At 34.3% G+C, this 22,550-nt stretch overlaps 1 protein-coding gene, 1 long non-coding RNA gene and 4 other non-coding genes across 6 annotated transcripts; all 6 read left to right on the top strand.

Annotated features, from left to right (window-relative positions):
• Positions 1-1,735: 1,735 nt before the first annotated feature.
• On the top strand, positions 1,736-3,585 carry LOC132036976 (uncharacterized). Its single transcript, XR_009409724.1, has 2 exons — positions 1,736-1,800; positions 3,186-3,585. It is a non-coding gene; the product is annotated as an uncharacterized LOC132036976 (long non-coding RNA).
• LOC132038754 (small nucleolar RNA Z103) lies at positions 2,042-2,149 on the top strand. The gene has a single exon (XR_009410236.1). It is a non-coding gene; the product is annotated as a small nucleolar RNA Z103 (small nucleolar RNA).
• Positions 2,299-2,407, top strand: LOC132038753 (small nucleolar RNA Z103). Its single transcript, XR_009410235.1, has one exon. It is a non-coding gene; the product is annotated as a small nucleolar RNA Z103 (small nucleolar RNA).
• On the top strand, positions 2,528-2,635 carry LOC132038755 (small nucleolar RNA Z103). Its single transcript, XR_009410237.1, has one exon. It is a non-coding gene; the product is annotated as a small nucleolar RNA Z103 (small nucleolar RNA).
• Positions 3,210-3,333, top strand: LOC132038761 (small nucleolar RNA snoR86). The gene has a single exon (XR_009410242.1). It is a non-coding gene; the product is annotated as a small nucleolar RNA snoR86 (small nucleolar RNA).
• Positions 3,586-16,379: 12,794 nt separating the features above from the next.
• Positions 16,380-22,158, top strand: LOC132037352 (phytoene synthase 2, chloroplastic-like). The gene is made up of 7 exons (XM_059427853.1): positions 16,380-16,540; positions 17,935-18,581; positions 18,679-18,729; positions 19,193-19,365; positions 20,024-20,259; positions 20,979-21,171; positions 21,732-22,158. Exons 2-7 carry the CDS (start codon positions 18,176-18,178, stop codon positions 21,909-21,911), a joined length of 1,239 nt encoding a protein of 412 aa, XP_059283836.1. The 5' UTR covers positions 16,380-16,540; positions 17,935-18,175; the 3' UTR covers positions 21,912-22,158.
• The last annotated feature ends 392 nt before the right edge of the window (positions 22,159-22,550 follow it).

The following is a 22,550-nucleotide window of genomic DNA, read 5'->3' as shown; positions in this document are numbered from 1 at the left end:
TCTTTTTTAATATTTTCTTGTAACTTACGAATTTTTAAAGTTTGATAGTTCAAAACTAGTGATCTAGACTTCTCCAGCAAAAAATCGACACATGCGAGTCGACTACAATTTGTGGCATCATATCCTACTTCTCCCGAAGGAAAGTTTCTTACTATAGAGGATATATATATAAAAAAAAAAAAAATGGCTCAGCAGAGAGGATCTGATAAATATTATGAATGCGGAGTGAGGCATTTTTCTCGTTATTGTTTCATAGTTCAGATGGAAAAAATGTTGCTAGGGGAGTGCATAATTGACCAACAGAAGGAGGAAGAGTGAACATTGTCGAGCCTAGAGCCTGGGAACACATTCTTTAGGTGATGCATTCAATATTCTTTTTTAGCAAACTGAAAATCTTATAAAGAATAGACTCTGATTTATAGTTCTTTAAGTTATTACAAAAGTTAGATGATAGTCTAAAATTTTATCTGTAGAGTTGAAAAATATATAAGCAAATATTAGACCCAAGTATAATATGTCCAAAAGAATAATTTCCTAAGAACTATATTTGCAAAGTTTTTAACAATATGGACAAAATCTAAATAAGGGCTAAAAATGAAATTTACATAAATAGGTCAAATTCAGGGTTTATAACTGGTGGATGTTGGACTTGAAGGCTATTTGGCATCTCTGGGCCACTGAAGAAACAGGCTCAAGCAGAATGAGCCCAGGTTACTGAAGTTTACAGGGCAATTTGCAGAATTATCCTCCCCTGGGGGTGGTCTTTAATTTTTCTCCCTCAAATTGGTGGTCTTTAACTTTTGCCCTTCACTAAAAAAAATTTCACAAGGCAGAATTTACATAGACAGATTTATGCAAATTTTACCTTGCGATTTTTTATTTTTTATTTTTACTGAGTTGGGATTCGAATCCACAACCACGGGATATTAGTTGAAGGGTAAAACTTAAAGACCACCAATTTGAAGGACAAAAATTAAAGACCACCCCAAATGAAGGCTGGAATCCGTGCAAAAAAAAGATGTTTCTAGCCTGTTTGGCCAGTTTTTGGGAGGCAAAAAATGTGTTTTTTTTTCTTTTCAAAAGTAGTTATTTTAAAAAAATGAAGTGTTTGACCAAGTTTTTGAGAGAAAAATAAGTATTTCTCAGAAATAGCAGAATCTAAAATAATTAGCTTTTTTGAAAAACATTTTTGAGAAAGTACACTTATAGAAACACTTTTTAAAAGCTTGACCAAAAACTAATTGCTGCTAAAAAATATTTTTTAAATTAATTACTAAAACACAAACTGCTTTTCACTAAAAAAAAAATTTGAAATACATTTTTTAAAATAAGCTGATTTTAGAGCTTGGCCAAATAAGCTAATTCCTCCGTCCCAAAAAGATTATCTTACTTTCCTTATTAGTTTGTCCCAAAAAGATTAACACATTTCTATATAAAAAAAAAAAATTTAACTTTATGAGATGATTTACAACCACGTAAATATCTAATGTTTGTTTTAGACCACACATTTTAAAAATCTTTCTTTATTTCTTAAATTCCTTACCAAATCAAACTAAGATAATTTTTTTGGAACGGAGGTAGTATTAGTCAATCCAATGTTAATAATGCATCTTAATTTTAGGACAGGACTGTAATAACTAATAACCTAAGGGGGTCCAGTGCACCAGGTGCCGGCCCAATCTCAATATTTAGGGTTTTATAAAACCCTAAAACACGGCTGCCTTGCCTATATAAACAACACACGATTCTTTCTCTTCTAACAATCACCCTTCTCATTGCCGCCTCCTTTCTCTTATCCCTGTATTTACGCTTGTCTTGTTGTTTTTTCTTTTCGTGTATTTGCATATTATGTGTTTGTTAAAATGCGTCGATAAAACTGATTACCATCGGTATTTATTTACAATTACCGCTGTGTATGAGCCGACGCAATATTTATATTCCGGTTTTGTTTCAAAAAAAAATTCATTTGGCTCTTTAAAGAGCTGCTTGAATCAGATCTGGAGATAATTTAGTAATATTATTGTTATTGTTTATTTTTTTGATGGAAGTGATGAATATTTCCCCAGATGATCGAAGCTGAAATTACTGAGCGCTTTTTAATGTATTTTCTCCTATTAGGGGAAAATCCAAGCCAGATATTCTGATCCATCTCCTTTCATTCATTTTTTTTTAAAAAAAAATAATTTTGCTAATGTTTTTGTGGATTCAAAAATTGATCTTAATTGGCCTAAAACTAATTTTTAGTAAGAGTCTATATATTTTTTTTTAATTGTTGATTGATTTTGTTTGGATTTGTATATGGATGTGATGATTATTTCCCCAGATGATCGAAGTTGAAATAACTGAGCGCTTTTTACTGTATTTTCTCCTTTTTAGGGGAAAATCCAAGCCAGATATTCTGATCCATAAAATTCATTTAATTTATTTTAGTTTTATTATAAAGTTGAAATAGATTATGAATATTAGTTTTTTTTTGTGGGTTAGATTGTGAACATAGTACTGTTAATTATTTTGATTGAATTTGTGTATGGATGTGATGACTATTTCCCCAGATGATCGAAGCTGAAATATCTGAGCGCTCTTTATGTATTTTCTTCCTTCGGGTAGAAAATTTAAGCCAGATAGTCTGATCCTTATATTTTTCTTTTATTAATTAATTTTGTTAATTGATGAAACATGAACCTTCGCGGTCGCTCAGTTGGTTGAGCATGAGGCTTTCACAATGGAGGTGTGTTGGAGAATGATTTTGTGAAATCTATTCAGTCAGATTTGGAACGCTCATTCATGAATTTGAAGCACTTTGGCAAGAGGAGAATTGATGGAAAGTGCTTGAAATTCATGAATGAGTAGTTCCAAATCACGGAGATCAGCCTATATCACCTAAAGGATACAATTTCACATTAGAAAATGTGCGCGTATCTTTCCCTCAATTATTCTATTGCATAAGCACTAGGTTTACCCTTTGCGCATATCTTTCCCTCAATTATTCTATTCTTAACCCTAAGGCTAGCGGCTGCCGGCTTCCATTGTCAAAAGAAAAAATTGATGAAACATTAAAAGAAATATAGCTTAATTGAAGTGTTGAAAAATGGACTTATTTTTTGATATGCTGCAAATGTGTGTTTAATGTCTTTCTAAAAGTAATATATATATAATAATACATGGTATTATATTGTGTTCATTAGGATGAACAAAATAGCCAATTAGCAGAGCAAGTGCATCAATTAACGATGATGAACACTTGCATTGAAGGTTGGCAATATCAAAAAGCGATTCTCCGTGCCTTTCAAATAGTTTTCATTTTGATTACGGCCTCGAACAAATCGCTAAACTTCCCATACGAAATCTTCATCAAAAGTATAAGCAAGGTTGGAGTGGGATAGAAGATTTCTATCATGTGTTTCGGGTTTAAGCATTGACTATGGAAAAAATTGTATTAGGTAGTGTTTTTCCTGACTTTATGTGGTGAAAATTTGATATATCGGACGTTAGGTAGGAAATTAAAAATAAAAAGATTGGCATAGTTTTGTTTTGATTACATGAGGCTTTTGTAGTTTTTTTTTATGAAAAATAGAAATTGTTCAATGATTTTTTTGTCCTAAAGACACAAGTATTTTTAGATTTTCAAAATTTGGGAGAACATTCATAAATTTAGTTCAAAACAAATGTGGGCTATATGAGCTTAACAAAGGAAACAGACGAGTAATTTTTACGAGTAAATTTTACCAGCTTCTCAGAATAAGTACAACTTGTTCTTACCAATTGGGCCGAGCTGCGCTGAGCACAAGTCAAGTTGAGCCTTGTTTTGTCAAAATATTACCGAGCTGAGGGCTGAGTTTATTTGAGCCTGAATCGGCTCTTTAATGTTTAGTTCTGCGTAGGGCTATAGCTTGACCGAGCTTTAACCGATCGAATTGAGCTGAGCTATCACAACAGTCTCGGGTTATAAACCTAAGTGGAGCTTCTAGTACACAAGTCTGTCGTAGTCATTTAAGTTTATTCAGGCAACAACTCAACAAATCACAACCAAGGAATCAATGAAATATTTTGACCGAAACCGAGCTGAGCTAAATGCCCAGGCCTAGGTACAAGGAGCAATTTCATTAGGTATTAATGAATACGATATTTTACGCTGAATAGACTTATCTGTCAAAAAGTTCTTTATTTTGAGAACGTGAACCCAAAAACTTTGATTAAGAAAGAAGAAATCTCAATCATCCTCACTTCTGTCTCTTTACGTCAGTCTCTTGTGTGAAATGAATACTAATATATACATGTGGTCATGTCACCATTGTTTGTTTGTTAGGCCAATATGGACATCTTAGTACGCAAATGTAGACAATAAACAAAATCTCTTTTGTACACAACGTAGCTCCTTCCTAGTGTTGACAACCACCATTTTCTGGTAGGTCTTGTTGTTGGTTCATTTGTTTTCACACAATTCAAATTTGTATATATGGACACCAAAAAATTTAGAAAGCTCTGGTAAAATAGTTAACCTATGAAGACGGGACACGTCATCCAATTTGTTTTGTTGTAACAACGTCTCTTGCAGTAATTGGTGCAAGTTAAATCGTGCTCCATTCGTTTCATTTTATATGATGATATCAATTGGACACATAATAAAAGAAAGAAAAACTAATGACACAGAATTAACTAAATATGTACAACAAATAGCTGGTTGGATTCATTTTTACTTTTCTTATTCGGTATACATAGATTATACACCATTAAACACATATTCTATATGAGTTATACATATATTATACATTTACTGGCTATTTTAATTTAAGTAGTTCTTTAAAATTTTATGATATTGATGCCATGTTATTCTTCTAATATAAAATACTTTCACTAAGAATAAAATGAGAATATTTCGGTCAAGAGTACTTTTTAATTTCTAAATATAAAAGAAGTAACTGTAATCTTTTCCTTTGAAAAGGAAATAAAGGGGACGTTGATGGCTAAAGGGACCAGCAGAATAGTACAAACCCTCGATCCACTGTATGTATGCTAGTATTAGGGGTGTACAAAGGAAACCGACAAATCGCACCAAACCGACAATCCGAATCAAACCGAGAAAAAAACCCGACTAGTGGTTTGGTTTGACTTGGTTTGGTTTTAGAAAGAAAAACCCGACCGCCATTGGTTTGGTTTGGTTTGGTTTTAACTTAAAAAAGTCAAACCGAATCAAACCAACCCGACATTACATATATAAAACTTCAAACATATTTTGTACACAAAAATGTTTATTTATAATGTAATTTATAAATATTTCTTAAACTTTTTCATAGTTTTTTGTCTTTTAATATATTATTTCAAGCTTGGATTTAGAATTCTGAATAGTCCAATAAGATTTATAGACTGTAGATGTTAGTAACTCAACAAAAATCAAATTCATACTAATGCTAAAATAAAAATACTGGGAATGACAAAAAAAAAAAAAAAAAAACTAATGCTAAAAAAAGAAATCAATTCTAAAATAGTGAAATACATAACTTTATGTTATTTTTTTCTATAATATCTAGTCAAGTAATTAATACTTACCTTACTTATTTTAGCATGATTTGGTATTTTTAGATTATGATCATTTTCAATATGCCTTAAAATTAGCCGTATTATTATAGCATGATTTAGTACTTTTAGATTATGATCATTTTATTTTATGCGATTTTCTCGTTACTTTTTTGTTGTTGAATATTTTAAGTACATTGTCATCTCTCATCTAACATTTTGTGTTATTTTCTTAAATAATATCTTAATTAGATAGTCACATCTTACTAGGACTAAAGAAGTATTTGAAGTACAAGTTATATATTTTGTATGAAGACTTTGCCGGAAAAAACCCAAAAAACCCGAGCAACCCGAAAAAACCGAGAAAACCCGAGGTTGAAAAACCCGACTTTTGTTGGTTTGGTTTGGTTTATAGATTTTAAAACCCGATGCAATTGGTTTGGTTTGGTATTTGAAAAACCCGCATCAACCCGGTCCATGTACACCCCTAGCTAGTATACTAATTTTTGTTACATGAAGAAAAGAAAAGAGAGAGAGGAGTTATTAAATGCGAATATACCAGACATCCTATAAAATAAAATTAAAAAGTTGACAAATAACTTCAAAAGATATTGAAAATAACTTTCCTTTTATTTTGTACTTTGTCTTATTAGAACGATGACTAAAATGTGTAGCACACCACCTCCATAGCTAGGGTTTTGCATCACCCATAACGAAGGGTGAGTTACAAAAAATCATTGAAGGGATTTTAGATTGACAAATTTCTGGAGAAGGAGGTGCACATGATTTTTAGACAAATCCCATATCAGAATGAGAGTTGAAAGTGAAGAACTTTATAAGATATAACGACTTAAGTTTACATGGTATGTATGCTTCTATATTCGATGATGTTGTAGCTTAGGGGACAAATCCGTAAAGTTTGTCAAGTCGAAACGAACAATACGTATTATGAACTTGAGTCGTGACAAGTTTATTGTAAAATGACAAGAAACATGTTGCTTCTAAGTGCCAAATTTTTTGAAAATAACTTCCCCTTGCTTCGTTTTTCTTCTTCTTTTGCACTTTGTCATTAGAATGATGGAAAAAAATGTGTAGCACTTCACCGCCACTATAGCTAGCTGGGTTCATTGTATAATGATAAGAAACACGTTGCTTCCAGCTACCGATATATTTTTATCATACGATCAATAGCGAAATAGCATAAGACACCATAACGTGCATTGTAATATAAACGTTCAACGAAGCACGTAACTTTATGAAATGTGGTAGACTTTGAACCATAAAAGGGATCATCCTTGTTGGTACTTATTTTTTTGGCCAGATACATAGATGGCCCCTTAAAGATGGTTCAATTGATATTTTGATAATTTCAATTAAGACCAGTACCTATTGACACTCCAACTTCAGTATACGTATGCCTATTGAACAACTTGTCAAAATTTAGCACACGAAGTGATATTCACACAAGTGACGTGTTACAAGTCTAACACACCATAACGTGCAATGCAATATAAGACATACAAAGAAACACCTAACTTTATGAAATATGGTAGGTTTTGAACCATAAAGGGATCATCCTTGTTGATACTTTTTTTTGGCCAACTACATAAATGGGCCCTCAAAGTTTGATTTCAGTTTTTATTTTAACACTTCAACTAAAATCCGTACCTAATAAACACTACAATCTCAATAAAGTATGTCCATTGATCATCTTGTGCAGACAAGGAGTGTGATATTCACACAAGTTGAGCGTGTTACAACTCTAAGACACCATAACGTGCATTGCAATAAAAAACGTCCAAGGAAACACGTAACTTTATGAAGTATGGTAGGTTTTGAACCATAAAGGGATCATCCTTGTTGATATACATTGATTGATGGGCCCTCAAAGTTGATTTCAGTTTTTATTTTGAACTTTAACTAAAATCAACCTGAACCTATTGAACACTACAACCTCAATAAAAGTATGTATGCCTTCTGATCTCCTTGTGCAGACGTGGCACAAGGAGTGATTCACACAAGCTGCGCGCGTAGCAAGTCTAAGACACCATAAGATGCAATGCAATATAAAACGCCTAAAGAAACACGTAACTTATGAAACATGGTAGATTTTGAACCATAAAATAGATCATCATTGTTGGTACCTTTTCTTTGGCCAATACCTAGACGGACCTTCAAAGTTGGTTTCAATATTCATTTTGACACTTCAACTAAGATAAGTACCTATTGAACACTCCAATCTCAATATAATTCGTCTATTGTGTGCAGATGCGGAACAAAGAAGGATACACAAGTTGAGGGCATTACAAGTGAAATGAATTTTTTTTTCTTTCTTCTTCATCTTTCATCTTCTCTGTCATCACTATCATCTACCACAAGCTTTTCTTCCTCCTGGTTTCCTACAAATTCACTCATTACGTTAACAGTATGAACGAAATTTAACCTGTAATAAAAGTTAGTTATCATTATTATTAGATAATCAATTAATATTTATTAAAAATTATTTATATTTATCTAATAAGAACTCTGAACGCGTAAATATTTTTCATATTGTCAAAATTCATAGAACTTGAACTCATGTTATAAAAAGTTATGAGTTGTTAACTTGTAGAAAATAGGAAATTACTTATTGTAACCCTTAACATAAAATCGTATAAAAGGATTTTTTAACGTCTATGTATATAAATTAAATCGTAATTCAAACACATTAGTAAATCGTTAATTTGATTTGGAATAACTTAATTTTGTTTTTAATAAATCACTTTGACTTTTTCCAATATAGTTTTAGCAAGTACTTGAGTCCTTTTCCTGTTAATGTTGGACAATGTAACCAATTTGCCATTGCTATTTCCACCATTGAACTATGAGTGGCGTAACTGCAATTATCATTTGTGTCTGCCAACCAAAAGCACAAAATTACAACTAGTCCATATTGTTTTTTTTTTTTTTTTTCCCAAAAGAAACACAAACCAAATATGATAGTAATATAAATTTGGCATTCAGTGTTTTTGGACAATTCAGATAATAACCCCACCAAAGCAAAAGGAAAATACAAAGAAAAAGTGCAAAGTGCTACGTGTCCAAATGTTAGCCCTACTATCATGTGCCCAACATGTGCACTCCATGCTAAAGACTTTAGGCTTCATCTCTAATTTTAAATAATATTGCCCTTTAGACACTAGACAGTTCGTTAGTTTTTTTTGTCTAGTTGCTCTCCAACTTGAGTGTGGAATTTGACACTTTCTTCTTTTTATTGGAAGATAGTGGTGTTCAAATTAAATTGTGCGTATTCCATATTAGCGTTTTATATTGGCGTGTGGGATAGGATAATCTGTTTAGTTATTTGTCTTGGCCAATTCAATCTTATGGGTTAGTCTTTCAGCTTAAATTAAACATAAAATTTATTTTTTAATTATGATATCAAAGCCAAATTTATTTTAATTCATAATTTACCTAATGTTGAGCCCTCATCTTACATTATGTATGCTCTAAATGTTTAGTCCTGCACGTGGAGGGGGTGGTGGAGTGGGAGAGGAGTGTTGAGTTTCCATATTGTGTTGGTTGATGAGACATTTGGGCGCCTTATATGTTCTGGGGCGATTTTCATCGCATGAGCTGATTTTTGGGGAGAGTTCTGTCCAAAGTTTATTTTTTGTCATGATATTAAAGTGTGACTCCTTAGACTTCACTTGTGAAATTACATTGGGTTGTTGTTTTTTGTTTGTTTGTATATTAAATTGTGACTCATCTCAATTATTGATTAACTCAATGTTCGATCCCTATATTATATTGTCCAGGCTCTAAATTTCTAGCCTTAAAGTGCGAGAATGTTAGTCTCCCACATCGGTGTGAGATGAGTTAGTTCATTCCATATATGATTTCGGAGGTGAGTTAAGAAGCATAAGGTTTGTTTTCTTATCATTCTTACTATCAATTATCGGATACTCATTACTTGCGACTAACACAACTTGTAATAATCAATTCTCCCTAGAAGAGAAATGTTGCAACTCCTACATTTGCTAAAAGGATGGGGACTTCGTCTCTTTATAGGGATTGGATAATCCTCCGCCACTGTTTCAAATTGGGGGTTGAGTTAATTCCAACATTCATTAATGGAACAGTTAAGCCTAACATTCATTTCCTTAATATAGGGTATCAAAACAAAGACCATCTAAATTATTACTAAATTTTCGGAAATAGCTTAAGCCTAACATTCATTTCCTTAATAGGGTATCAAAACAAAGACCATCCAAATTATTACTAGCTTTTGGAGTTGAGTTAAGCCTAACATTCATTTCCTTAATAGGGTATCAAAACAAAGACCATCTAAATTATTACTAGCTTTTGGAGTTGAGTTAAGCCTAACATTCATTTCCTTAATAGGGTATCAAAACAAAGACCATCCAAATTATTACTACCGATGTTGGGTCTCTATATTAAATTGATCATGCTTTTGTCCAGCCCTGAGCGTGAGGTGGGGTGCTGAAGAATCTACATCGGATAAAAAGGGATGTAGTCTCCTTATATGGTTTTGGACAATCTTCCCCTCATGAACTAGCTCTTAGGAATGAGTTAGACCCAGTGTCAGTGTGCAAAAATCGGTTTAATCGATAAATCGAACAAAAAAAAAAAAGCTATTGGTTTATCGATATCGGATTATTGGGTTAGCGATTTGTAAAAGGTTTTGTAAATTTTTTTATTGGATTATCGGTTTGGTTTCCGGTTTTAAAGATTTAGTTAATGGTTAAACTGGTAACCCAATAAGTTTATATTAAAATTATCTTTTTATCCCAAATTATATATTAGTGGCTTAAAATTTTTTAAATACAAACCTATTTCTAAATTACTTACCGCAGGCACACTTATTCTGATCTCAAAATCTCAATACTCATACGAAACCAGGCTGGCCTTGTTTATGAATTGTGAACTGGCTTTGTTTTGTTTTGAAAGATTTCTACAATGTATTTCATAGTTTTGTCTTGTAATTTGTGTAGACTTTATGCATAGAGGCAGTGTATATATGAACATACGAAATTAAGAGAAAGGAAAAAAAATTAGCGGAGCATTTTCTGATTGGTTAAATCGAAAACCGAACTGTTAAGTACCCAAACCGATAAACCGAAGACCGATAACGAATATCTTATCAGTTTGGTTTTGTTTTAGCATATTTACAAACTGAAAACCGATAAACTGAACCGGTTATTCACAAAACCGAACCGAACCAACCGATAAACACCCCCAGTTAGACCAGAGTCCGCTTCTTTATCATGGTATTAGAGCCAGATTCATCTCAATTCTTTATTTCACCAATGTTGGGACCCCAAATTTTATTATTCATGCTCTAGTTAGCGTGTCCGAGCGTGCGGGAGGGGGGGTTGGGCGCGGGGGGAGGGGGAGGGGGAGGGGGGGGGTTGTTGAGTCTCTCTCATCGTCTAAAGGATGTGAGACTCGATCTCTTTATATGCATTGGACAATCTTCACCTCATGAGTTAGGTTTTGATGTTGAGTTAGACCCAAAATCCATTTTTTTAATAAATGGACCCTTAACATATATTTACGCGTCTTTGCGGGAAGCCGATCACTTAACATTTTATTGATACGAGTCCAATAAAGTTAAAATTTTGACTATAAATAACATTCTAATCTAATATAATATAATATAAGAATTTTAAAATAATTGATTGAACCGAACGGTTGACAGTCTTTAATTTTAGACCACATAGGGCTGGTTTTGCTATTTGCTGTAGAGACAATTGGTTTGGTTTATTTTCTAAATTCGGTTATATATGCTCCCTCCACTTGCACCTTCTCTTTTGTTTTCACTACTACTTTATCAAAAATTGAAAGAATCTTGCATGTTCACTCAGGTGGTTACACGTGTACACTCAACCAGTTGGAGCACTTCTGTTTCTTGATAACGTTATCTTTCAATATTTATTCCGGAGTAGGGGGATCAGATGAACACGTTGAATTGAGTTTATGTGAATAAAAATAGTTGAGTTAATAAATTGTCGTATCATTAGTTTGTCCAAAGGTTATTTAAGCTGATACTAATGCCCAAAGATTGTTTCAACTGATATGAATTGAAGCAAAATTGACTAAACAATGCAGTCATAAGTCATAACCCTATTCGGCACCACTACTTGTCCGGCTATTTAAATGTACGTTGTGTTGAGTTCTTCGGCATCGGCTAGAGATGAGAGACTTGATCTTTTTATATGGATTTAGGATCTCACTTACTCTGATTGAATTAACTTTTGGGATTGAATTAGGCGGGCATCCATTCTTTACTGTTTGGTTAGGCCAAAATGGGTTAAGTGAGCAAGCATACCGCCCTCTTTGGACCGTTGTCTAAAACAATCAAACTTTGCAAAATTTACTTAAAAAAAAAAAAAAAAGGAATTTTTATGGAACGATTGTTACATGTTTATACTATTTAAAATCTAATCATACGTAGTTCCTGATTTTAATATTATATCCCGATAATGTGTGAATAATTGTTATACTATTAAATTACTTAAGTAACTACGTGTAATTAGTTACTTTTACAATTTCTACTGTCAATACTTTCTTTCTTCATATTTTATCATAGCCTTTGATTCTTGCATTCCTTTCAAACTTGTTTTGAAAAACAATTTTCTTGAGTCGAGGATCTATCAAAAATATCTCTACCCCACAGAAATAGGGGTAAGCTTTGCGTACACCTCACCCTCCTCATACTCCACTTGTGAGACTATACGGGGTATGTTGTTGTTGTACATTTCAAAATAAAAAACATACATATGTATATGCATATAAATAGACAAATATAAAATTACATTTTAAAATACAAACAAAGTGCGGATACGCATAAATATATACTACTCGTATAAGAATTTCATGTTGGGCTAAAACGGCCCAAAGATACTCTTAACTTGATGCGATATTATTCGCTTTGGGCCAAGCCCGCATGGTTTTCCCCAAAAGGCCTCACATCATTAAGAGTATCCAACTCCTTATAAGTAGCTCCTTTTTCTTTCCAGCTACCAATGTGGTACTTTGTTGGCACACCCAACAATCTTCCCCTCGAACTAAGTTCCACATGACTCATTACGGGTCAGAGATTCAACGTATCAATGTGTCACCTGTTATACCCTTCGTGTTCGTAGTAGTAGAACATATGGTTTCCTAGTCGGGTATGCCTTTGGAATAGAGACCCGAGCCCGAGTTTGGAGGTAGAAAATGTCTTACCCCGTGTACGAGGGTACCAGCAGATATTCCTGGCAATTTATAGAGTTAGAAGTTGAACTAATCGAATCGACGCGATCTGAACTGAATCAGAAAAATCTGCAGGACACCAGTCATCGTCGACGGGTCGTCGACATATTCGATGGACCGTTGACGTGCTGTGTCGACAGGGTCCCGCAGCCTTGCATCTGCAGGCTCAGGTCGACGGAGCAAGTCGACGGGCCGTCGCCCGCTCGTCTAACCGGACCGCTATAGCCTTTTTGGCTTCCAAGTATAATGGGTGGTTCACGACCCTATTTCATATTTTCCTCCTTTCCAAATCAGAAAAACCCTAATATTTTCTCTCCCAATAATTTTCATCATATTAGTGAAGATTTGACAAGACCCGGACCCCGTAAACCCGAGATTGTGAAGAAGAAGGTTGCTTCTAGGGTTTCTTTAAAGTTGTGAAGTTTAGGGAGTTGAAGTGATTCTTGGGATCCTTGACCCCCCCTCCCTAGGGTATGTAAATGATTTCTACCCTTATATTTAAGTTGGTTATTAAGAGTTTTAGTGATGTTAAGTGAAGAGAAGGTAATTGTGGAAGTGTTAAGTTGATGAAGGGCAATGTAGTGATATAGGGTTATTTTAAGAGATGATTGGAAACGGTTTTACGTATATTTTGATATATATATATATATATATATATATGTGTGTGTGTGTGTGTGTGTGTGTGTGTGTGTGTGTGTGTTGTCATTGTTGATGTCGGTATTGTAGTTGATGTGGGATCGAATGAGAAGTTGGAGAGTTGTAAGCTTACAAAGGGAATTATTGTCTATAGTTCGTTGAGCTTTATACATATTTAAGGATGGTTAGTGAGCGAAGTAAATAGCCTAATTAAGCCCTATGTTATCTTAATTGTAGACTTGCAAGTTCGAGAGGTAGAAGTTGGACGATTGAGTATACTTCTAGCTATGTTAAGGTCATTCTTTTCTTCTTTTGGCGTGATCCTATGATATGATCCAACAAGCGAGTAAGTGAGCTTCCATATTACTCTACTCTTAGAAGCATTAGAAGTATTTCAGTCTTTGATGTTCATGTACCCCATTTATGAGTAATCCTTCTATTCATGGGTTCAGTTTTATATAGCAGTTCTGTGCATACAGTTTAGTCATGCATTACATTCATTATATATTTATGTACATTGACCCGTGACTAGAAGGCGTTATATACGTGAATATTAGATATACGTAAAGTATGAGGAGAGATATAGGCATTATATATGCATTACTACTATGATGATGGTATTGATTATGGCCACAGAGGAGCCAATATGATATGACGAGATGCCATAGAGGCTTACTGGCGTTATATACGCACATACATCAGGCGTTATATACGCATACATATAGATGCACGACCATCATTGATAGGTATGAGCATGCGTATTATGTGCCCGCGGGGCATTGTCGATTATGCGGTTTATGCGTATTTAGCGAGATACTAGTTCATACAAGTACTGCAGTCAGTCATTTCAGTTTATGAGTTCAGATCTTATCCATGACTCTTATGTATATATGTTGTTCTTATGCCTTACATATTCGGTACATTATCCGTACTGACTCCCCGTTGCTCGGGGGGCTGCGTTCATGCCCATAGGTATAGGGAGACAGACACGTGGTCCGGCTCGAGGGACCTCTAGATCTAGCGATGGCCGGATGTACTCCCATTCGATCCGAGCTACGGTCGGTTTAGTATGCCCGCTTTTGAGATGTGTGTGTGTATATGGGTATGACGGCCCACGTCTCATCCTTTCTACAACTTTTATTCCGGTAGAGGTACGTAGACGTTGTATGTAGTAGTCAGATGATGTAGCCTTGTCGGCTTCTATTCTTTTGTGTACAGTATATGTAGTAGCCTAGTTGGCTTGCACTGTTCTTTCGCGTGTCGTGCATATATATGCAGATTATACAGAGTTCTGATGTTTCTTATGAGATCAGTTTATGCCATTTATGGGCTTTTGATGTTCAGTATGTTTCAGATACGTGTTAGGGGTGTTTGGTCGCTAGAGGTCAGAATCCCATCACGACTCATCGGTTTGGGTCGTGACAGCACATCGTCAGAGTAGTTACGATCACCGAAGCCCAAAGGCTGTGTATACGTCTTCAAAGCTATGGGTAAAGGTTGTCGCCCACGTAGCGAAAGGCACTAAGCCGGCCCCCACGCCACACTCCGCCATCTTCATACTTGTCCCGCCAAACCATTGGCTCTGATACCAGTTGTTAGGCTAAAACGGTTCAAAAATACTCTTAACATGATGCGATATTGTCCGCTTTGGGCCAAGCTCGCACGGTTTTCCCCAAAAGGCCTCACATCATTAAGAGTATCCAACTCCTCATAAGTAGCTCATTTTTCTTTCCAGCTACCAATGTGATACTTTGTTCGCACACCCAACATTTCCTTGATACAAAAAATGGACAATGGTCAGGAAATTCAAGGTAGGTATGCGTTCTTGTGTTTGAGCCCAAAAGCACCATTTTGCTATTTTTTCTGTCCTTTTCTTTCATTTTTTTTTTCTTTTTTCTTTTGTGTTCACTTTAGTGCAAATGTTGGCCACACTGTTATTAACAATTTACTATATAGTTACATAATTCCAGAAGTTAAACGTATTACTTGAAATATACATTTTTAGATATTAAAATGACCTACTGCAAACTTGGTTGAACTTTGACCTAAGTCAATAAATAAAAATGATCCCATATTTTTAGAGTAAGTTTAAAGTAGGCATTTCAATATATTTCTGAGCAATTTTAATTATTTAAAGGTGAGATATTTTGATCTCGTCAAATATTTGATATACTTTATTTGTTAAATTCGACGGCATTGTGAAAAGAAAGGGTTTTAGTGGAAACTCTCATTTGAAGGTGCAGTTTTTCCAATTTCTATTATTTTTAGTCTATTTTGTAGAATTTGGTGTAGCATTCTAAGATGCACCTTCTTCGATTTTTAATTTTATATTTTTTGTTGTTTAAATGCACTTTTTTTTTGTTGTAGCAAGTTTTAGGATTTGATGAAACTTTTTTTAGTGTTTCTAGTTAAATCTTTTTATTCACGGTTCTCCCCAGTATAAAACAAAATTTTTTTGTTAAAATATTTGACTGAAACAAAAAACGCTCACTTTTATCAAATTTAAAGGAGCAAAACTACTAAAAAATATATATTCAAAGGTCTACGTTCAACCTAAGCCCCACCACAAGTGACCATTTTTATCATTTTATCTCAAAACTTGTTACAATATATTTTTGGTGGCTAGTGCAGTTTTTAATATTTGATGGAATATTTAGGTGTTTATGGTTAATTTTTTTTTTTCATAGTTACCCTTAGATCTAACAATTAGAATTTGCTAAAGCATTTAAGGGGAACAAAAAAAATGTTTACTTTTAACAAATTTAAAGGGCTAAAACTACTTAGAAATATACATATAAGAAACTAATTTGAACCAAGCACCAAACATAAGGATAAGGGGTCATTTTTTGTCATTTTCTCCTAAAACTTGACAGTGGCAACATTAATTTTGAAAATCTACGTGTCCTTATAATGTCCAAAAGAATTCATATTTACTTTAAAAGGGTAAAAAGAGCAGATGGATTCTGAATCACTCATTTCCAATCAGCACAAATGGAAAAAGATAATATAAAATGAGTCCTATAAAGAAACCAAAATGTGTGTGGAGCAAAAAGTGTGAGAAAAACAAAGTACTGTAATTGAGAGTGGCCATTGTTGCAAGAAAGGGTGAATTTTAAGTGGCCATTACACTAAGGTATGTTTCTCTTTAATTCTTGATTTACAAAGTTACAATCTTTTAACTTTTTTGTAACTTTTTATTGCTCTGTTAGTGTGCTTGTTGCTATGGGTTAGGTCGAATTTAGTAATTTTAGTTTAAATTTTATATTCGTATTTAAAATTAATTAAATATGTACATAGAACTTGTAAACTTCAAATTCTGGCTTCGCCGGTAGCTATACAATAGTAGAAATTGAGAGTGGCCATTGTTGAAAGAAAGCTTGAATTTGAGTGGCCATTTTTGCAATTTTTTCAACACTAAGTGGAGACCAATTATCAATGTTTGTTTCTCTTCAATTCTTGATTTACAAAGTTGCAATCTTTAACTTTTTTGTAACTTTTTATTGCTCTGTTAGTGTGCTTGTTGCTATGGGGTTCAGTTGAATTTAGTAATTTAAGTTCAAATTTTGTATTTATGTTTAAAATTCACTGAATATGTACATTTTATTAGGATTTAGAACCCATAAACTTCAAATTCTGGCTTTGCCAGTAGCTATACAATAGTAGAAATTGAGCAGCAAACAAAGTTAATTGAGAATGGCCATTGTTGAAAGAAAGGTTGAATTTGAGTGGTCATTTTTGCAATTTTTCAACACTAAGTTGTCAATTATCAAGGTTTGTTTCCCTCCACTTCTTGATGTACAAAGTTGCAATCTTTAGCTTTCTATTGCTCTAGTAGTGTGTTTGTTGCTGTGGGGTTCGGTTGAATTCAGTAACTTTAGTTCAAATTTTGTATTTGTGTTTAAAATTCATTGAATATGTACATTTTATTAGGATTTAGAACCCATAAACTTCAAATTTTGGCTCCGCCTGTGGCTGTACCATTATAGAAATTGAGCACTTGCTTTTTGAATATAGCTTCTAAGTGTACCCAATTAAGAAAGTGGAGGTGCTTATTATAATCTAGTTGACTAAATTTAGAAAGTACCCATTACCTCAAATAGTGTGATTCCACTATTATTGGAGTTTGTTTTTCCTATTTGTGCGTCTTAAAGATCCTTTATTTTGTGTGTTACCCTTTAGGTACTATTGCTGATTTTGTTCTAGTTTTGGGGTTCTTGTTAAAAGTTTGAATTTTTATTGATATTGCTTGAACTCTTCAAAAATGATGCCGCACCCGTGTCGGATTCTCCAAAAATGCACTACTTTTGGATTATCCGACATGCACCCGTCGACAAATTTTAAGAGTCCGAGCAACATACATTTTTATTACTGATTTTGTTCTAGTGTTGGGGTTGTTTTCTAAAGTTTGAATTTTTATTGCTGATTCTGTTCTAGTTTTTGGGGTTATTTCTTAAAGTTCAAATATTTTATACTTCTGTGGTGGTAATTACATATCAAGAATGATGTTTTATTTATCTTATTTTGCAGAAACCAAGAAACAGGTTATTTCTACTTGAGTTAAGGAAAAGTTAGTTGGTCTTTTTATAATCTTTTCTACAGAAGAGAAAGTGGGTAATATTGGTTGAGAGTGGAAATATACTCTAGTGGGAATCTACGAGGAGTAATTTATTTCTATAAATTAAGCAAGAGTTTGGAAGGTGACAAAAAGTAAGACAGTAAACCTTGGAATTGTTTTAGACAATCAAGGTTTTTTTAATTCCCGCTCAGAATGTCTGTTGCCTTGGCACAGGTTAATGTATCTCCTTGTGAGGTCTCAAATGGGGCAGGATTCTTGGAATCCGTCCGGGAGGGAAACCGGATTTTTGGTTCATCGAGGCATAGGAATTCAAGATTTTCTTGCTTAGGAGGATCAAGAACTAAAAATGGACGGAATTTTTCTGTACGGTCTGCTATAGTGGTTACTCCTGCTGGAGAAATGACGACGATGACATCGGAACAAAAGGTATATGATGTGGTTTTGAAGCAGGCAGCCTTGGTGAAGAGGCAGCTGAGATCTACCGATGAGTTAGAAGTGAAGCCGGACATACCTATTCCGGGAAATTTGAGCTTGTTGAGTGAAGCATATGATCGGTGTAGTGAAGTATGTGCAGAGTACGCAAAGACGTTTTACTTAGGTTAGCATTCTTTAATCTAATCGTTCTTTTACAATTTTTTTTGGTTAAGTGCAAGTTTGGATTTTGGACTTAATTTGATCTTTGTTTGGTTATTCAGGAACTATGCTAATGACTCCAGAGAGAAGAAAGGCTATCTGGGCAATATATGGTGAGGTTTCTAGCCATTTAGTATCAGATACACACAAATATGATTAATTGGAGATGGAAAAAAGAACTCTAGTTTGAACTAGCATGGGAAGTACGGGTTCAGCAACTCCAATAACTTCGGTCCAAACCCTGTATATTTGTTGAGAAATCCATTGAATATGTACATATAGTAAATTTTAGAACCCATAAACTTCAAATTCAGAACCCATAAACTTCAAATACTGGACCTGCCTCTGTCTGGAGCCATATATATTTGTAGCATGCTTTAACTTTTTGAGGAACCTCTATCTTAAGAGACTCCTAGCCTTCTCTCTTATATTAATCCACTTCCCTTTTCTCATCTTCAATCTTTACTCTAGTGTTCAAAGGGAACACTCTTTATAATTATTGTTAGAGGTTGGTTTTGTTGCATATGTAGTGAACTTCATAGTTGCATAGTTTCTTATTGTGTTCTGTTTAAACAGTATGGTGCAGAAGAACAGATGAACTTGTTGATGGCCCAAATGCATCACATATTACTCCACAAGCCTTAGATAGATGGGAAGACAGGCTAGAAGATGTTTTCAATGGGCGGCCATTTGACATGCTCGATGCTGCTTTGTCCGATACAGTTTCCAACTTTCCAGTCGATATTCAGGTTAGTCTTCCAATTCTATGATCTTTGATTATCTTTGCCTTATTCAGAGTTCTATGTCGCTTTAGCTGAGTGCTTTCCCCATAGATTACTCATATTGTTTCAGCCTTCTGGAAAATGTCTTTAATTGGATCTCTAGTTCTGTTTCTATCTCTGTTTCTCTCCTCCTAGATTCTACATATACTCCGTTTTCTGTTTACTCCCTACGTCCCAATTTATGTGACGCTCTTTCCTTTTTATCAGTCGCAAAAGGAATGACACCTTTCTATATTTAGTAATGGTTTAACTTTAAACTTTCCATTTTACCCTTAATGAGATGATTTATAGCCACACAAATATGCATGACTTATTTTAGACCTCAAGTGTTAAAAGTCTTCCTTTCATTTCTAAACTCCATGCCCAATCAAACACCTTCACGTAAATTGGGCCAGAGGGAGTAACATTTTTGCGAACTCTTGGTTTTTCGCCCTTTGGTGTTGTTTTTTATGTGATTCATAAGTTTCTTATTGTCTTGAGTACAATTCTTTTGGCTTCTTTCAGTACCATTTCTTTTCTTTTTTGAGGGTTGCAACTATTCAGAACAGATACATTATTCATTCACATAAGTTGATTTGCTTTCTTCAATAACGTAAATTGTCTAATCTTTCAATATATGTTGCAGCCGTTCAGAGATATGATTGAAGGGATGCGTATGGACTTGAGGAAGTCGAGATACAGAAACTTTGACGAGCTGTATCTCTATTGTTATTATGTTGCTGGTACGGTTGGGTTGATGAGTGTTCCAATTATGGGTATCGATCCTGAATCAAAGGCAACAACGGAGAGTGTATATAATGCTGCTTTGGCTTTGGGGATCGCAAATCAGCTAACCAACATACTCAGAGATGTTGGAGAAGAGTAAGTACAAAGCTACATTTTATGCACATAATTTTTTTTTTCTCTGTATGACCTCTCTATAACAGCCATCCTCTATAATAACGTTTCACTATAACAGCCAACTCTTTTTGGAACTGATTTTATCATGTTATATTATATTTTATGTTCTCTATAACAACATTTCACTAAAGCAACCAAAAATTATCCAGACAAACGACACCGTTATAGAGAAGTTTGGCTGTATCTCTGGTCCACTGAATTTAATCTAGTTGGTAAATACTGCTTCTTTTGAGAGCTTAAAGCTCAATGGTCGTTAGAAGCGAAAAGATTCTTTGTTTTCCTTCTTTATTCCACCATAAAATTGTGATATTTTCTTTAATGGTACGTTTGGCAATAGCAATTTAAACTAATTTATGGTGGATCCTGGGGACATCAACTTTTTGAATGCCACTATACCCGTCTAGTCGACGTTTATTACATAAAAAATAACTGCAGCAATAGTAAAAAGTGCAGAAATTGAAATGAAACGTCACTCTCTCAACGGTACGGAATTCATTTAGCAAAACTGCAGAGAGGGAAATGAATCTCTTTTCATAAGTTGAGAATAATGCGAAATGTGATCTAGAAACATCATATCAGCTTTAGACACTGACCAGCCACGATCATTTTTTTTTTTTGTCAAGTGCCATATTCTTATTTCTTAAGGCTTACCTTTTCTTATATATTGCTTTTCCTTGCAGTGCCAGAAGAGGAAGAGTCTACTTGCCTCAAGATGAATTAGCACAGGCAGGTCTCTCCGACGAAGACATATTTGCTGGAAGAGTGACCGATAAATGGAGAATCTTCATGAAGAAGCAAATCCATAGAGCAAGAAAGTTCTTTGATGAGGCAGAGAAAGGAGTGACAGAATTGAGCGGAGCTAGTAGATGGCCTGTAAGCATTCATAAACTCTTAGTTATATGAAGATGATTTCTTGTTTAGAGTATTTTCCATTTTCTTGGCTGCTTGGAATATGTCAGTGTTAAACAAATAAGCGATATACCCCAGGTTTCTGCGCTAACTGACATTCTGCAGATCATGAAATGTCTTAGTTTGGTGTTGATTTGGATACAGGAAAATCATTCTATTAGATCGAATAAGCACCCCGTGTTATAATTGAGGAATTCTACAGCTCATATATTTAGTATTCTCTTATTTATTATTACCCGCGTCTATTATTTCGGTAGATCAACCTGACCAGTTCCTTGACTCTAGACGGGCTAGAATTCTAACCTTATGTCAGGACCTACAGACCAACGGATAAACCTCGCATTGAGCTTGTAGTTTTGAATGTTTACCTTGACATGACATTGGTCGAATAAATCATTCGACCTAACTAGTACCTTGTGTTAGAATTACGATATTCCATAGATTGTATCTTTAGTACTCTCTTATTTATTTACTCGTTTTACTACTCTGGCAGAATAACCTCACCCATTCCTCGGTTTTTTCAGGTGTGGGCATCATTGCTCTTGTACCGCAAGATTCTCGATGAAATTGAAGCCAATGACTACAACAACTTCACACGGAGAGCTTATGTGAGCAAACCAAAGAAGTTTATTGCATTACCCATTGCATATGCAAAATCTCTTGTGCCTCCTACAAGTACAAGAACTCTGTCTCCTCTAAGCTAAGGCATGAAATCAGATATATATAAATCAAGGTCAATGAAGCAATATACATTTAGAAACAAAAAAGATATGTATAGTAGAAATTGTGTATTGATGTCCTTGTATATCATCAAAATTAGGTAGTAAAATCCAACATAGCAATTCTCTCAGAGTTGTATCTTCACCATCTCAAACCCTTTGAGGGAAATTCTTTTTTTGATTCATCGAAAAAAATTGCTGTTATATTTTGGAAACTGGAACTATCTTAGGACGATTATTGTTCAATTTTACTCGAGCTGAATTAACCAAACATCGGAAAATGATTCTCTCGTAGAAAACACGCTAATGGAGGGTAAAAACTTTTTCACACTGGCTCAGGGTCACTAAGTGTTTACATCAAAACAATGGGTGCAAGACATATATTATGTACACATTTGTCGCTAGATCATTAAGTGATATGTATTCCGACGAAATAATAGATTTTGTTGAGTATTTGATGGTTTTGGGCCTAACAAATAAGTTCATTCAAGGTGTAGGGTTTTGGATCGAAATATTAATTCACCAGAAAAAAACATACGCTTTTAACATTTTTGGCCACTCGGTCAAAGTAATTATCGTTACTAGGCAAATGTATAAAAAATATAAACTTATTATCTATAATTT

The sequence above is a fragment of the Lycium ferocissimum genome, chromosome 11 (genome assembly GCF_029784015.1).
Source record: "Lycium ferocissimum isolate CSIRO_LF1 chromosome 11, AGI_CSIRO_Lferr_CH_V1, whole genome shotgun sequence".
In the NCBI taxonomy this organism is placed as follows: Eukaryota; Viridiplantae; Streptophyta; class Magnoliopsida; order Solanales; family Solanaceae; genus Lycium; species Lycium ferocissimum.
Note: the sequence above shows the minus strand (reverse complement) of the source record. Positions and strands in the feature narration are given on the sequence as shown.

Coding starts and splice junctions, on each gene's coding strand:
- LOC132037352 (XM_059427853.1), top strand. CDS start 18,176: ATGTCTGTTGCCTTGGCACAGGTTAATGTATCTCCTTGTGAGGTCTCA. Junction 19,366..20,023: donor ACTTTCCAGTCGATATTCAG/GTTAGTCTTCCA, acceptor TATATGTTGCAG/CCGTTCAGAGATATGATTGA. Junction 20,260..20,978: donor CTCAGAGATGTTGGAGAAGA/GTAAGTACAAAG, acceptor TTTTCCTTGCAG/TGCCAGAAGAGGAAGAGTCT.